We start from the raw sequence: 14,382 nt of genomic DNA, 5'->3' as shown, positions 1-14,382 counted from the left end.
GCAATGTAATGATGCAAATCAATATCATCATCTCGATATCATAATAAACTCATCTCAAGGCCACAATCATCATCAAATCACAAGTAATTCATCGATCCATAGAATTTTCAATTTAAAAATAAAAATGATACTTTTATCTCGTATGTTACCGACCGTAACATACCTTTCAAATATTACCAAAAGAAGATCGAAATGTGTAGGTGAGAAATCTTGAACCTCTGAAGTATACTATCTCAAGAACTCGGATTATTTATCAAAACAGAGCAGTTTCTGTACAAAATTCATAATTAATTCAATACTGCTTTAAATCAAGATCCGCAAATTGGATATGCAAGAAAACTCAAATCCCAACAATTGTTTTTCACAAACTTTTGTCAAATAAGATCATTTACTCAGTCATTCGTAATCTGAAACATGCAACATAATTTTCGAAATCCTGCATCAATTCAAATTTGGCATAGTTTAGTATTTGGAGCATAACTCCCTCAATACTCAATGGAATCAAGACCATTTTATATCATTTCGAAGAAAAGACAATGTTTTATAACTTTCCATCGAACATCAAATCCAGAATCCCAATCAATAAATCCCAGAATTCGAATAAACAGAAGGCATGTACACAAACTCGAAATTCTAGACCAGGTTTAGTAAATATAGCATATCTCTTTCATTTCTTCCTGTAACGGAGTGATTCTTGAACCAAAACGAAGCTAACTTGATGCTCTACAAGTTTCATGAAGCTCATAACATCAAAATCCAACAAGAACCATCCCATATACCCGAAATATAGTAGGCATAAAAATTGGTCTTGCACAGAAACAATAAATCATGCTCATATCCATTTTAAATTCAAACCAACTCAAATACTACATCCTCAACATCTTAATATCTCAAATATCAACTCAAATATCAATTCTAAACTTCCACACATTTCCAAACTTGCATAAAAAATAATATACTTACACCATCTTGAAGATCTTGAAGAGATGATCACAAATCTATCCTTATTTCAAAATTTCTTTGAGCAAATCTCCCCTAGATTGAAGAATAAATTCGAAAATGGAGAGAAAGAGGGTTTCGGTGGAGGAGAAGGAGGAGAAATGATTGGAGGAGGTGAAGGTGAGCTTATATAGTCAATTTTCGCGTCTGCGGCGCTACTTTTCAGCGCCTCAGCGCCAAATTTGCGCAACTCTAGCGCCTAGGCGCCACTATTCTAGCGCCGCAGCGCTTGAATAGTGCTGATGAACAGTAATTTTTTTTTAAAATTCGGGCATTACAAAAATGAACGAAAAGTACAATAAATTTCCATTAAAAATTGTTCTGGGAAGACTGATATTCATCCACCATTGACCGACGGAACAAAGACAAAGTAGTGAGATAAAACACAAACCATTGCACCTTTTCTCTTTCTTTTTTTTTAATCCTCAAATCAAGAACAAGATTAAGGGCTCTGATACCAATTGTTAAATTAAAAGTCCTTGAGGAAGAATCAACTTCCACTACGGTTAATGAGTAGTTGATTCCTATTCCGATTGCTTTAGACAATGATCAGGATTCCACTCTGGTCATTAATAATATCGGAATTCCAGAAAATCAAGACATCGTTGATCTCCCAGAGGTACAAACTCAACAACCTCTTGAAGAAGTGATTGAGGTCCAAGTGCCATTGCTGCGGTCCACGAGAGAAAGGAGAAGTGCTATTTTGGATGACTATGTAGTATTTCTTCAGGAACATGAGGTAATGTTGGCATGATGAAAGATGATCCTATCAACTTTCGTCAAGCCATAGAAAGTTCCAATTTGGTAAAGTGGGTCGAAGCAATGAATGAGGAGTATAAGTCAATGCAAGACAATAAAGTTTGGGAATTTGTCCCACTACCGGAAGGTACAAAACCTGTTGGTTGTAAATGGGTTTTTAAGACCAAAAAGGATTCAAACGGTAATGTGGAGAAGTATAAAGCTCGTCTTATGGCAAAAGGCTTTACTAAAAAATACGGGGTTGACTATAAAGAGACTTTTTCTCCGGTTTCAACTAAGGACTCTTTTAGGACAATCATGGCAGTTGTTGCACATTTCGATATGGAGCTACATCAGATGAATGTAAAGACGGCGTTTCTCAATGGCGACATTGATGAAACGATTTTTTGGGACACTTATATAATTAAATGAATGTATATGGTCATCAATTATAATAAGTCAAACATTATGTTGTCTATTTTGAAATAAGGAATTTGACTTAGGGCATAAATGTCATGAATATTTATTGTGGATACCATATGTGGAATTTCTAATTTGATGAAGGAGCCAAATTAGAAATAGGCAAAATTTTTATAATTGCTTAAAAAGGCAGTTAGGTTATGGTCCCCAGATGTAGAAAATAGATATCTCTTCGTATCCCCATCAATAGAGAGAAAATAAGTAACCCTAAGGAAATTCTACATTTTGGAAGATCAAACCGCTATAAGCCATGGCTAAAGATTCAGGTACGCTTCCATATTCGTTTTATATTTAAGCAAGAACAGGATTGTGATTCTCTGGTGTGGTTTCAATTGGGATTAGAAACACAGAGAATCTAGAGAAATAATTTAACAATACATCCATCTAAAATACACAGGACAACCCATTATTGCCTCTTGCGCTGAATGAAGAATCAATTAAATCATAATATCAAAGAACACTGGAGGGAATATTCTTTCCAACTTGCACAAAATAAGAATAACATTTTTCCCCAACAATTTAAGATGGCTGACATTCAAAGTATTAGCACATATTTGTTGGAAAAAATTACACAACTCCATGATAGTTTCACGAACTTCTTTCTTCAAGTATGATCTCATTCCTGTCGGGAGTAAACGTTGGAGCAAAGATGTCAGTGATGAGATATAAGTCCCAACATTTTACCGGTGGCTTTGTTGATGTTTTTTGATAAATTTGCTGCAAAACCATCAGCAAACTTCATCGATTTGATAAATTGACAAAATAAGTTCCTCTCTTCAGCACTTAATGTATATGTTGCCGGTGGTTTCTTCCATTTATTTCCATATTTGTAGAGATGAAGCTCTTTCTTGATCCCCATGTCTCGAAGATCTAGTCTTGCCTTTTCTGTGTCTTTTGATTTTTCTTCTATCTTCAACAAGGTGCCGAGAACTGTTAGTTGGTTTTAGTATTAGTTGTTATACATAAAAGTGTTACTTAGCTAAACACGCTTCTATTCTCTTACCTTCTATTCTTTTGCCTTGTATATAAATGCCCACAATTGTATTTGAAAGAATAAGTGTGGGAATAGGTTCAGTGATATTCTTGTCTATTGTAAAAAATTCTACATGGTATCAGAGCAGGAGAAATCAATGGATTATCAGCGCACATCTGAATTCACTTGAGATTGAGTTCGGACAATTGCTCGTTGCTGAATTCACGATTACACAGATCAGGAGACTTTCCATCTGGAATGGCTGTGAATCCCAATTTCAATGATCCATTGTTCTTACACCCTTCGGACACACCATGTACGAATCTCGTCAATGATCAGCTAACAGGTACTGAGAATTATGGTGTGTGGAGTCGTGCAATGTTAATTGCATTGCGTGCGAAGAACAAAACTGGTTTTATCGACGGGACTTTCAAACGCCCCAATGCTGGAGCTCCTACAATACAACAATGTGAGAGGTGTAATGCCCTGCTCCTCTCATGGATCATCAACACAGTTTCGAAGGATATATTTCGAGGCATTGTCTACGCCATTGAAGCGTCTGTTGTTTGGTCTGACCTAAAAGAACAATTTGACAAGGTAAATGAATCACGAATTTTTGCGTTGCATCGAGAAATTGGAAGACTCACACAAGGAGACAGTACAATTTCTACCTATTTTTGCAAGCTGAAGCAGTGATGGGATGAATATTCCTCCTTGGTGACTCTTCCTTCATGTGAATGTGCAACTGCTCGAAAATATCTTGAGCATGATCAACAGCAGCGCCTACTTCAGTTTCTGATGGGATTAAATGAGAGCTATATTCAAATTCGCAGTCACATCCTCATGATGATTCCTCTACCAACTGTGGGGCAAGAATTTTCGATAATATCACAAGAAGAATCTCATCGAGCCATGATTTCTATGGAAGCCCCAGCCTCTGCAGTGTTTCTTTCTAATCAAAATCGCAGAGACTATCAGCAGAAAGAGGTCCTTAAATGCGACTATTTTAATTGGAATGGTCACACACGAGCTACTTGCTATAGACTTAATGGATATCCTCCTGGACATAAAATGTTTAAGCCTCAAGGCAGGGGTGTTCCTCAGAAAACCTTCGTGAAGAATAAAAGGCCACAAGTTGATGCAAATGTAGTTGAACGCAGATCATCTGGTGTGACGGCAGAGGCAACACATGATACTCCAATTTTCAGCCAAGCTCAATATGCTGAAATTCTGAAGCTACTGGAAAAATGTAAAGTTGAAGCTCCTAGTGTACCTGTGGTGAATATGGCCGGTACACGACAGAAAGAATCATCCTTGATATCTCATTTCACAAAGGTTCCTTGGATAATAGACTCTGGTGCAAATGAGCACATGGTAGGAGATTCTTTAACTTTGAGAAATCCTAAGTCCATAGCTAACTCCTCTGGGACAGTGGGTTTGCCAAATGGTAGTAAAATTTTGATCAGTAAAACAGGTTCCATAGCCCTTACAGATTCAATCATGCTGGACAAAGTCTTACAAATTCCTGATTTTAGATTCAACCTTCTCTCTGTGTCTAGACTTACCAAAGAACTTCAATGCTATGTTACATTTTACCCCACCTTTTGTCTGTTTCAGGACCTCAAGACTGGGCAGATCATGGGGATTGGTAAAGAGAGGAATGGTCTTTATCACTTGGAGAACACAAGTAGTCCACACTCCGGGTTTTATTCATTTTCTCACTTTCCTACTTCTCGTTTTGAGCCACAGTGTCATACATTGACCCTTGATAGTACATTGGTTTGTTCATCTGTAAATAATTCACTTTGGCATCAACGTTTAGGCCATATATCTGTTGATAGAATGAAACTTTTACCTTTCATATCTACTTGTGATTCCATGCCTCATTGCTCTATATGTCCACAATCAAAGCAAACACGGCTTCGCTTTCCACGAGCCAGCACTTCTAAAACTTTGTGTCCCTTGGAATTATTACACATGGACATTTGGGGACCCTTCAAAACAGTGACATATAATGGAGAAAGGTATTTCCTTACCATAGTTGATGAATTTTCTAAAGGGACTTGGGTTTTTTTGATGCACTCCAAACTTGAAATATTAGAAATCCTTAAGAATTTTTTCTTGCTCATCCAAAATCAATTCAACATGTCAGTCAAAGTTATTCGCACTGACAATGCGTCTGAATTCTTTAAACTAGAATGCACAACTTTGTTTCAATCTCTTGGCATCATACACCAAAGCTCTTGTCCCTATACACCACAACAAAATGGTGTTGTGGAACGAAAACATAGACACATCTTGAACATAGCTCGAGCCTTGAGATTTCAATCATCTATTCCACTACGATTTTGAGGTGATTGTGTTTTGACAGCGGTTTACTTGATTAACCGCACCCCTACCCCTCTTTTAGGAAACAAAACACCCCATGAGATTTTGTTTCACAAAGTTCCTTCATTCAATCACCTTCGTATTTTTGGTTGCTTGTGTTATGCTACAAATTTGACCACTCATCATAAATTGTCCCCTAGAGCATTGACATGTGTGTTCTTGGGATATTCCAATACACAAAAAGGATATAAGTTAGTGGACATGGATACTAACAGGATACTTTATTCTAGGGATGTAGTATTCCATGAGAATATGTTTCCATTTTCTGAAACCAAACAGCAGACACAAATTTTTCCCTCTCATCCTATTGTCGAACTTGATTCTATCTCCTCACATCAACCACGTATCCCTGAGACACCTGAGCCAGAACCTTTGCCTCCTCGAAGGTCTTCTCGGCACACAACACCACCAATTTGGACAAGGGATTACACTTGTCCGACGTTGCCACGAAGTCATTTAGCTAAATCAAAGTATCCTATTTCTGATTCTCTTACGTATTCGAGATTTAATCCAACTTATCAGAGTTTTTTGACCTCCATATCTTCTGAAAAAGAGCCCCAGTACTACCATGAAGCAATAACTGATCCTAGATGGAGAAATGCTATGGATTTGGAGCTTTCTGCTCTTGAATCTAACTGTACATGGGACATTGTTGATCTCCCAGTCAATAAGAAGCCGATAGGATGTAAGTGGGTGTATAAAATCAAGCATAATCCTGACGGCACTATGGACAGATTCAAGGCAAGACTCGTAGCAAATGGCTACACACAACAACAAGGAATTGACTATCATGACACATTTTCGCCCACAGCCAAGATAGTGACTATCCGATGTATGTTGAGTTTGGCAGCCATTAAAGGCTGGAATCTGCATCAAATGGACGTCACAAATGCCTTTCTTCAAGGAGATTTAGATGAAGAAGTCTATATGGATATGCCATTGGGCTATAGCAGACAGGGGGAGTCCAAAGTTTGCTTGTTAAGGAAGTCCTTATATGGGCTAAAACAGGCTTCAAGACAATGGAACCACAAGTTTTCCAGCATTTTGAAGGATGCAAGCTATGTTCAGTCACAACATGATCACTCCTTGTTTATTAAACAAACTGCTGGTTATATAGTTTTGCTACTTGTGTATGTTGATGATATCGTAATAACTGGTGATAATGAACTTGCCATCCAAGAGTTGAAGGCCTTTCTTCATTCGAGAATACATCTTAAAGACTTGGGGCCGTTACGATATTTTTTAGGCATCGAGATTGCTCGATCTCGTGCAGGGATATCATTGTGTCAAAGAAAATACACGTTGGAGTTAATATCTGAAATGGGATTAAGTGGTGCAAAGCCGTGTGCCACGCCTATGGAACAAAATCTTAGGCTTACAAGCCATGAACTTGATTTGGTTGTTCACCCAGAAATCTTACTGGATGTGGTTGACTTCCAATTATCAGATGCTAATGCCTATAAAAGACTTGTGGGAAAGTTGATATATCTCACTGTCACTAGGCCCGACCTCTTCTATGTGGTGCAAAATCTTAGTCAATTCTTACATTCTCCTAAGAAGTCACATATGGATGCTGCTATTAGAGTGGTTCGATATCTCAAGTCTGCACCTGGTTTGGGTATTTTATTATCAGCTAATAGTGATATTCACTTGTCCGCATATTGCGACTCAGATTGGGCAGCCTGCCCTATGTCTCGGAGATCGCTTACAGGGTATTGTGTGAAACTAGGAGACTCGTTGGTGTCCTGTAAAACAAAGAAGCAAAGCACCGTTTCACGATCATCTGCCGAAGCCGAGTACATGGCAATGGCAATCACATCCTGTGAGATTGTATGGATTACGGGCTTACTTCGAGACATGGGTGTATCTATTGCAGAACCAGCGACTTTATTTTGTGACAACATGGCTGCTATGCACATTGCTGCCAATCCACTTTATCATGAACGCACGAAACACATCGAAATCGATTGTCATTTGATACGGGAAAAGATTCAAGCTAAGCTACTCAAGACCTCCTATGTTCCTACCAATCATCAACTTGCTGATATTTTTACCAAGAGCTTGAGCAAGGAACATCACACCTATTTGTTGTCCAAGATTGGTGTTTTAAATCTACACCAATCTTGAGGGGGAGTGTTAGTTGGTTTATTATTAGTTGTTATACATAAAAGTGTTACTTAGCTAAACACGCTTCTATTCTTTTGCCTTCTATTCTTTTGCCTTGTATATAAATGCCTACAACTGTATTTGAAAGAATAAGTGCGGGAATAGGTTCAGTGATATTCTTGTCTATTGTAACAAATTCTACAAGAACACTATCACATATGTTCTTCTAGAAGTGCATTACATCCAAGTTCTGTTGAAGTGATACGTATTGCCAGTATTCAAGCTAGAAAAATATTCTTTTTTTACCAATTAAGCTCGATAATTGAACGCTTGCGCTTTATACCCCCATAATGCTTATGCTTTCTAGGAAGATCAACATGCACATGTTCTAGCTGGGCTAATATATCTTCAGCGTTATTTCTTTAGGAGGAGATCTTGGTTCTACCTTACTATCAAATTGTTTGCTTCGCAATTGATCATTTAAAGGAAGAAAACGTCTATTCCCAATGTAAGCTATCTTACTTCTTATGCCTTCTGAAGGAGTTTCTTCGTTACAGGTTGGACATGCTTTATACCTTTTATACTCCATCTAGACATTAAATCATAAGCAAGATAATCATTGTTGGTCCACAAAACAGCTGCACGCATTAAAAAAGTATCATTAGTCACTTCATCTCAAGTATTCATTCACGTCTTCCCACAATTTTTTTAACTCTTCAATTAGTGGCTTAAGGAAAACATCCATATTTTTTCCGGGAGATGTCGATCCAGGTATTAATAAAGACAACATCATGTTTCAAACTTATACACTTCCAATGTGGCATGTTATACGGAACAACCATAACAGACCACATAATATAAGTCGTGTTCATGCTACCAAATGGATTAAAACTGTCTGTTGCCAAACCAAGACGTACATTTTTAGGATCCATGGAAAATGATGAAAATTTCTCATCAAACATCTTCCAAGAATAATCATTTGCGAGGTGCCTTAAAACACCATATTTTTTTAGTCACTCAACATCATGCCATCTCATATCTCTTACGGTGTGCCTAGAACTATACAAACACTTTAATCTAGGAGTTAAGGGAAAATATCGCATCACCGTTTTTGGTATTTTTTTTCCTTATTGTATTTTTGTCAATCCATCTACTCTTGCCACATGCAGGACGATATTGAAGCCCGACATTATATTTCCAGAAAAGGACACAATCATGTTCGCATACATGGATTGACACGTATCCCAATCCCAATTCACTTAGCTTTCTCTTTGCCTCATAGTGTGAGCCAAGTAATAATGCTTGAGGAAATGTCTGTTCAATAACTTAAGTAACATACCAAAAGATTTGTTGCTCCATTTGTTCAGTACTTTCACATGCGTTAATTTTACCCAGAAATTAAGCGCCGAGAAATTTACACATCCCGGATACAATTCTTTCTCAATTTCCTTCAACATATCATCGAAATTCTCAGTTTGCAAACCTTGATGTCGAACTGGCTCACTGCATTCTTCTTTCTCTACTGGTCCAGTCAAATCAGTCAGAACTTCTGTCATTTCATCTTGGGCATCACTATCAGATAAAACTTCATGCTCTGTCGGCGGATGTTCATATTTCTCACACCATGGTAGTCCCATACTTTGTATGACTGTTTTATCTCATACTTTATTAGGTGTATATCTACTAAGCGCAATGGCTGATACAGATGATTCAAACAAGTATTATATGGAGATCTTATTTTCCACTCTTCATTGACGTACTCGATAGCTCGTGTTATAAATCATAAATGAAGGAATATTGAGTCCATAAGCCTTTACTAAGAATTGGAACAGATGAATTCTTTAAAAACTTTATAATAACAAATCATTATATAACCCTCCCTTTCAAAGTATGAGGGAAGTTCGCTTATCAAAAAGTACGTTAATCATTAAATGGAGTATTGAAATCATACCGTTTAACATCAAAATTTTATCACCTAACCTAAAGAATACGGTATTTTCTCTCGGTTACAATGAAAACAAAACACTCTTGGCCCCGCCTCTTCCGATTAACAGCAACTCTCTCAAAACCTTCACCTAAGCCACTTCCCGATAGAAAAAAAGGATATGAAAATATTTATGAGGGCAATGATATGAGGATTTTATGAGGAGGAGAAAAAATATCAATGATTTGGGGATTCTATGAGAAGGAGAAAAAATATCGATGATTAGGGAATTGAGAATTCTTTGAGGCGGAAAAATATCGATGATTAGGCCATCTCCAACCCATTTGCACCATATTCTGCACTACATTTTGCGCTACATTAGTGTTACACCAAAATCATCTCCAACCCGTTGCACTACATTTCGCACTGCAATCGAATATTCTCAGAATATTCTTTTTTATTTCAACATTAATATTTATATTTCCTAATAAATATTTATAGTGTGATAATACGATAATAATTAAAGCTTATAATTTATATATTAAAATTGGAATTAATTATTTCGCATAAAATATTAAAATATTTGAATTAATTATTTCATATAAATTAATTAAACAAAATATTCTTTAAAAAAATATACAAGTCATTGGAAGTAAAAAAAACACGAGCATTTGATATTAAATGAATAATACAACACAAACACAATATTCGAAGAACTATATTGTTCCCACAAGTGCTCAATTAATGCATTTTGTAGTTCATAGTGAGCATCTCTATTTTTTATTTTTTTATAACGAACGAAAAATTCTTGAAATCTTGCATTTTCGTCATTGACCACCATTTCAACGTCTGGAGTCGGTGCTTCCATTGCATCTTGAATTGGTGCACTAAGAACACGTTCATCTTCAATCATGTTGTGCATGATAATGCAAGCTTTCATTATGTAATGTAAATCGTTTTTACGCGAAGACCGTGCTGGAGATGCCACGATCGCAAATCAAGATTGAAGAACACCAAATGCACGCTCCACATCTTTTCTGCATGAATCTTGTTTCATAGAAAAATATCTCTTTTTCGGTCCAAGTGGGTCACGAATAGTTTGCACAATAGTTGACTACTTTGGGTAGATACCATCGGCTAAGCATATTCTTTTCCACATATAGTATAATGAGCAGGTGGAGCAATGCCTTGAGCCAAATCGGAAAACGAAGTGGATGCCTCCAAAACATTGATGTCATTATTTGAACAAGGCATACCAAAATACGCATGCCATATCCAAAGATCATAATCGGCCACTGCTTCTAAAATAATTGTTGGTGACCCACTACGACCTGTATATTGTCTAGCCCAAGCAGTAGGACAATTTTTCCATTTCCAATGCATACAATCGAGACTTTCCAACATCCCTGGGAAGCCTCGTTGTTTACCAATATATAAGATTCGAGCAACATTATTGGCATTTGGAGATCTCAAGTGCTGGTTTGCAAAAACTTCCACCACTGCTCGGCAAAAGTGTTGCAAGCATTTAATCACAGTTGACTCTCATATTTTGATGTATTCATCAGCCGCATCCGCAGGCAAGCCGTATGCTAATAATCGAATTGCAGCTGTTGTTTTTTGATTAGTTGATAGCCCAAGTCGTCCCAAACCATCACTCCGTTGTATAAATAGCTATCATGATTTTTGACAGCGTCAACGATACGAAGAAATAGATTACGAGACGTCCGAAATCGTCGTTGAAAATAACCTTCATGAAATCTGGGATTCTCAAAGAAATAGTCATTGAACAAATTACGATCGGCTATTTCTCTATCGCGACGAATTACAACATGACCAGGAATTGATCCTCTTCTCGTGCCTTCGTTAACTTGTTGATTGATATAGGTATTCATCATTATATTGCGTGTCATCCAACAGATGATATATGGATGAGATCTCAATGGATGAGATCTATTGAAATACCATCCAAAGGTCACCATTTCCTTTACATATTTCAAGGGATAACTCTAAATATTATAAATAAGCCTGTATCTATTCATAAACATATCTAACACAATATAAGCATCTTATATTGAGAGTGATGGACGAAAGTTCAAGAAAGAACTACACTGTTGACGAAGATAAGTTCTTATGTCATATTTATTTTGATATTTCGCAGGATCCCATAATAGGTATAAACCAATCGAGAGGTCAAATTTGGTCTCGGGTTGCAGAGAAGTACAAGAAAGAAAAAAGAAGTGATTTACATCCGCGTCCTCAAAGATCAATTTAAAAATGCATTGAAGCATACTCACTTGTGTTGCACATTTGAGATGATGTGTTCGGAAAAATGAAAATCTCAATCCGAGTGATGCATCGGAACAAGATATCGTGAGTTATTTTTAAAAAAATAAATTTACAAGTCATTAATAATCAAAATTTTCTAATTAATTTTTTATATAATCAAAATTTTCTAATTAATTTTTTATACTTTTATGCAGATGAATCGCACAAAAGTACTGTATGTGCAAGAGAGTAAAGATAACAAAGCATTTCCATTCGATCATGTGTGGAATATTGTTAAGGATTGTGAAAAATTTTCAGCAGACAAAATTCCTTCAACAAAGAAATCTAGAATGCTTGCTACTAATCTAGATACATCACAATCTGATACTCCACTTGAAGAATCGCCCCAATCAGGTTCACCTATATTCTCTACATTTCTACTAAATTTAAGTGATGAAAATATCGATGACAGATCCCAAAGACCAATTGGAGTGAAAAAAACCAAATTAAAGAAGAAAAAAGATGAAGACATTTCTCAAATTCAACGTACAATGGAAGAACAACATCGCGAGCTTTTGAATGTTTTGAAACAAGGAACTGCCGAAAGACAACAAAACTACGACTTTCAAAAGAGTAGACTTGAACAGGAGGAAATAAAAATGGATGACAGTATTTTATACCAAGATTTGAGCAAAATTACTGATCCAACTCTGCATGAGTATACTAGAACTCAACAAAAAAATTTTTTGCAAAAAAGACTTGAAGCTTATACTAGAACTCAACAAAAAAAAATTTTGCAAAAAAGACTTGAAGCTGAACGTCGAGATAATGGCAACTTTGGATCTTATTTTGGAGATATTGGAGGATCGAGTTCTGGTTTACCTTATTACTAAACATCTATTTTTTATGTAATCTTTTATGTTTCATAATTTTGTTGTTTATTAGTTTTTGTTATTTGTTGTTTCGTATTGTTGTTGGTTGTTCGTAATTTGTATCATTTTTAATGCATTAATAATTTAATTTGGTTTTTAAAAAAATTTTATATTTTTATACTTAATTAATTTTAAATCAAAGTATTAAAATTTTATTATTAAAATTTCAAAATTTTAAAAAAAATTTAACTTAATATTTATTTACTTTTTTAAATAATAATTTATAAGTTTTATTATTTAATTGAAAAATTAAACTAATATAAAACATTTCAAAATAATAAAATAAAAAAATAAAATATATGTGGCGCAGCTACAGTTCTGCCCCACATCTGGAGTGAGAATTGGAGTCAACCTATTCCAACGTTAAATGTAGAGTTGCATTGGAGCAAATATTTCAACACTACGCAGGTGCTAAAACCATTGTAGAGGCATGATTGCAGTTGCTCTTAGGGAATCGAGAATTCTTTGAGGCGGGGAGATGAGATTGGGGGAGAGTGATTTGGTGGGAGAATGAATAATAAATATTTATATATATAACACTTTAATAAATAAACATAATAAAAATTTATAATTTTGTGTGTATATATATATATAATAAATAATAAAATCATAAATTTTACCTAACAAAAACTAAATTTAATTCAAAGAAATAATGAAATAAAAGTTTTTTAAAATACTAAATGTTCAAAAAATAAGTGACAAATTTTTAATTATAATTTAAACAAATTTAAATGTTTAAAAGTAACTGACATAAAAAGTGAATACAAAAACTCATGAAACGATTTAACATGTCAATATTATAAAATATATATCTTCTTTGATTTGACACATGAAAAATATTACTTTTTATGTCAAAGTAATATTTTTAATTGTTGATATGAGTCGTGTTGACTCGTCTCACGGATATAGATATGTGAGATAGTCTCACAAAAGATAATATTGTTCATCTGTCGGTTCGGTTCGGATCGTTTCGTTTCGTTTTGACACTATTTTATTTCAGTTTTTTGGTCCGAAAACTCCGGTTTGATTCGGTTTATGCAAAATGGTAATGCCTCGATTTATTCACCTTGGACAATTATTTGAATTTGAAATTAAAACATTGTTTAAAATTTTAGATATTATTTTTTTAGTTATTTTTTTTAAATATTTAATTATAAGATGAAAATGAATTAAATAAATATTAATAAACTAAAAATTAACAAACTTATACTTAATTCACTAAATAATATTTTATAAAATATATATGATCCATATAAAAATAAAAAATTAATGTAGTTAAATTTCGATTTTTTTTGTTTGTTCAATTTTGACATACATAATCCGAAACCTAACCATATAAATTTCATTTTTAACATTTGTATCCAAAATAAAAAAATTCGGTTTTCGGTTCAGTTACTTATTTTTCGGTTTGGATTTCTGGTTTTTTCATGTTTTAACAAAAGTTTGAACACCCCTAAAATGAGAATTACTTAAAGCTCAATGAAAAAAGGGTTAATAAATTAAGTTTATATGTTAATATTAGGGATGTAAATGAATGAAATATAATGAAAAATCGAAGCCTCAAATTCGGATCAAAA

At 35.0% G+C, this 14,382-nt stretch overlaps 2 protein-coding genes across 2 annotated transcripts; one reads left to right on the top strand and one right to left on the bottom strand.

Moving 5' to 3' along the window:
- Positions 1 to 3,448: 3,448 nt before the first annotated feature.
- On the top strand, positions 3,449 to 7,705 carry LOC142537497 (uncharacterized). Its single transcript, XM_075643008.1, has 3 exons — positions 3,449 to 3,787; positions 3,968 to 5,214; positions 5,809 to 7,705. The coding sequence occupies exons 1-3, from the start codon at positions 3,449 to 3,451 to the stop codon at positions 7,703 to 7,705; spliced, it is 3,483 nt and encodes a 1,160-aa protein (XP_075499123.1).
- Positions 7,706 to 10,745: 3,040 nt separating this feature from the next.
- On the bottom strand, positions 10,746 to 11,500 carry LOC142537496 (uncharacterized). The gene is made up of 2 exons (XM_075643007.1): positions 11,356 to 11,500; positions 10,746 to 11,107 (listed from the first exon to the last, which is right to left on the bottom strand). Exons 1-2 carry the CDS (start codon positions 11,498 to 11,500, stop codon positions 10,746 to 10,748), a joined length of 507 nt encoding a protein of 168 aa, XP_075499122.1.
- Positions 11,501 to 14,382: the final 2,882 nt, after the last annotated feature.

This window comes from Primulina tabacum, chromosome 2 (genome assembly GCF_025594145.1).
Source record: "Primulina tabacum isolate GXHZ01 chromosome 2, ASM2559414v2, whole genome shotgun sequence".
In the NCBI taxonomy this organism is placed as follows: Eukaryota; Viridiplantae; Streptophyta; class Magnoliopsida; order Lamiales; family Gesneriaceae; genus Primulina; species Primulina tabacum.
Note: the sequence above shows the minus strand (reverse complement) of the source record. Positions and strands in the feature narration are given on the sequence as shown.

Bases quoted from the DNA above. Each gene is read 5' to 3' on its own strand.
- LOC142537496 (XM_075643007.1), bottom strand. From the start codon at position 11,500: ATGAATACCTATATCAATCAACAAGTTAACGAAGGCACGAGAAGAGGA. The intron at 11,108-11,355 runs GTTATTTTCAAC...TTTGCCGAGCAG, and splicing joins GAATCCCAGATTTCATGAAG to TGGTGGAAGTTTTTGCAAAC.
- LOC142537497 (XM_075643008.1), top strand. From the start codon at position 3,449: ATGGCTGTGAATCCCAATTTCAATGATCCATTGTTCTTACACCCTTCG. The intron at 3,788-3,967 runs GTAAATGAATCA...CATGATCAACAG, and splicing joins TAAAAGAACAATTTGACAAG to CAGCGCCTACTTCAGTTTCT. The intron at 5,215-5,808 runs GTATTTCCTTAC...ACTTTATTCTAG, and splicing joins GTGACATATAATGGAGAAAG to GGATGTAGTATTCCATGAGA.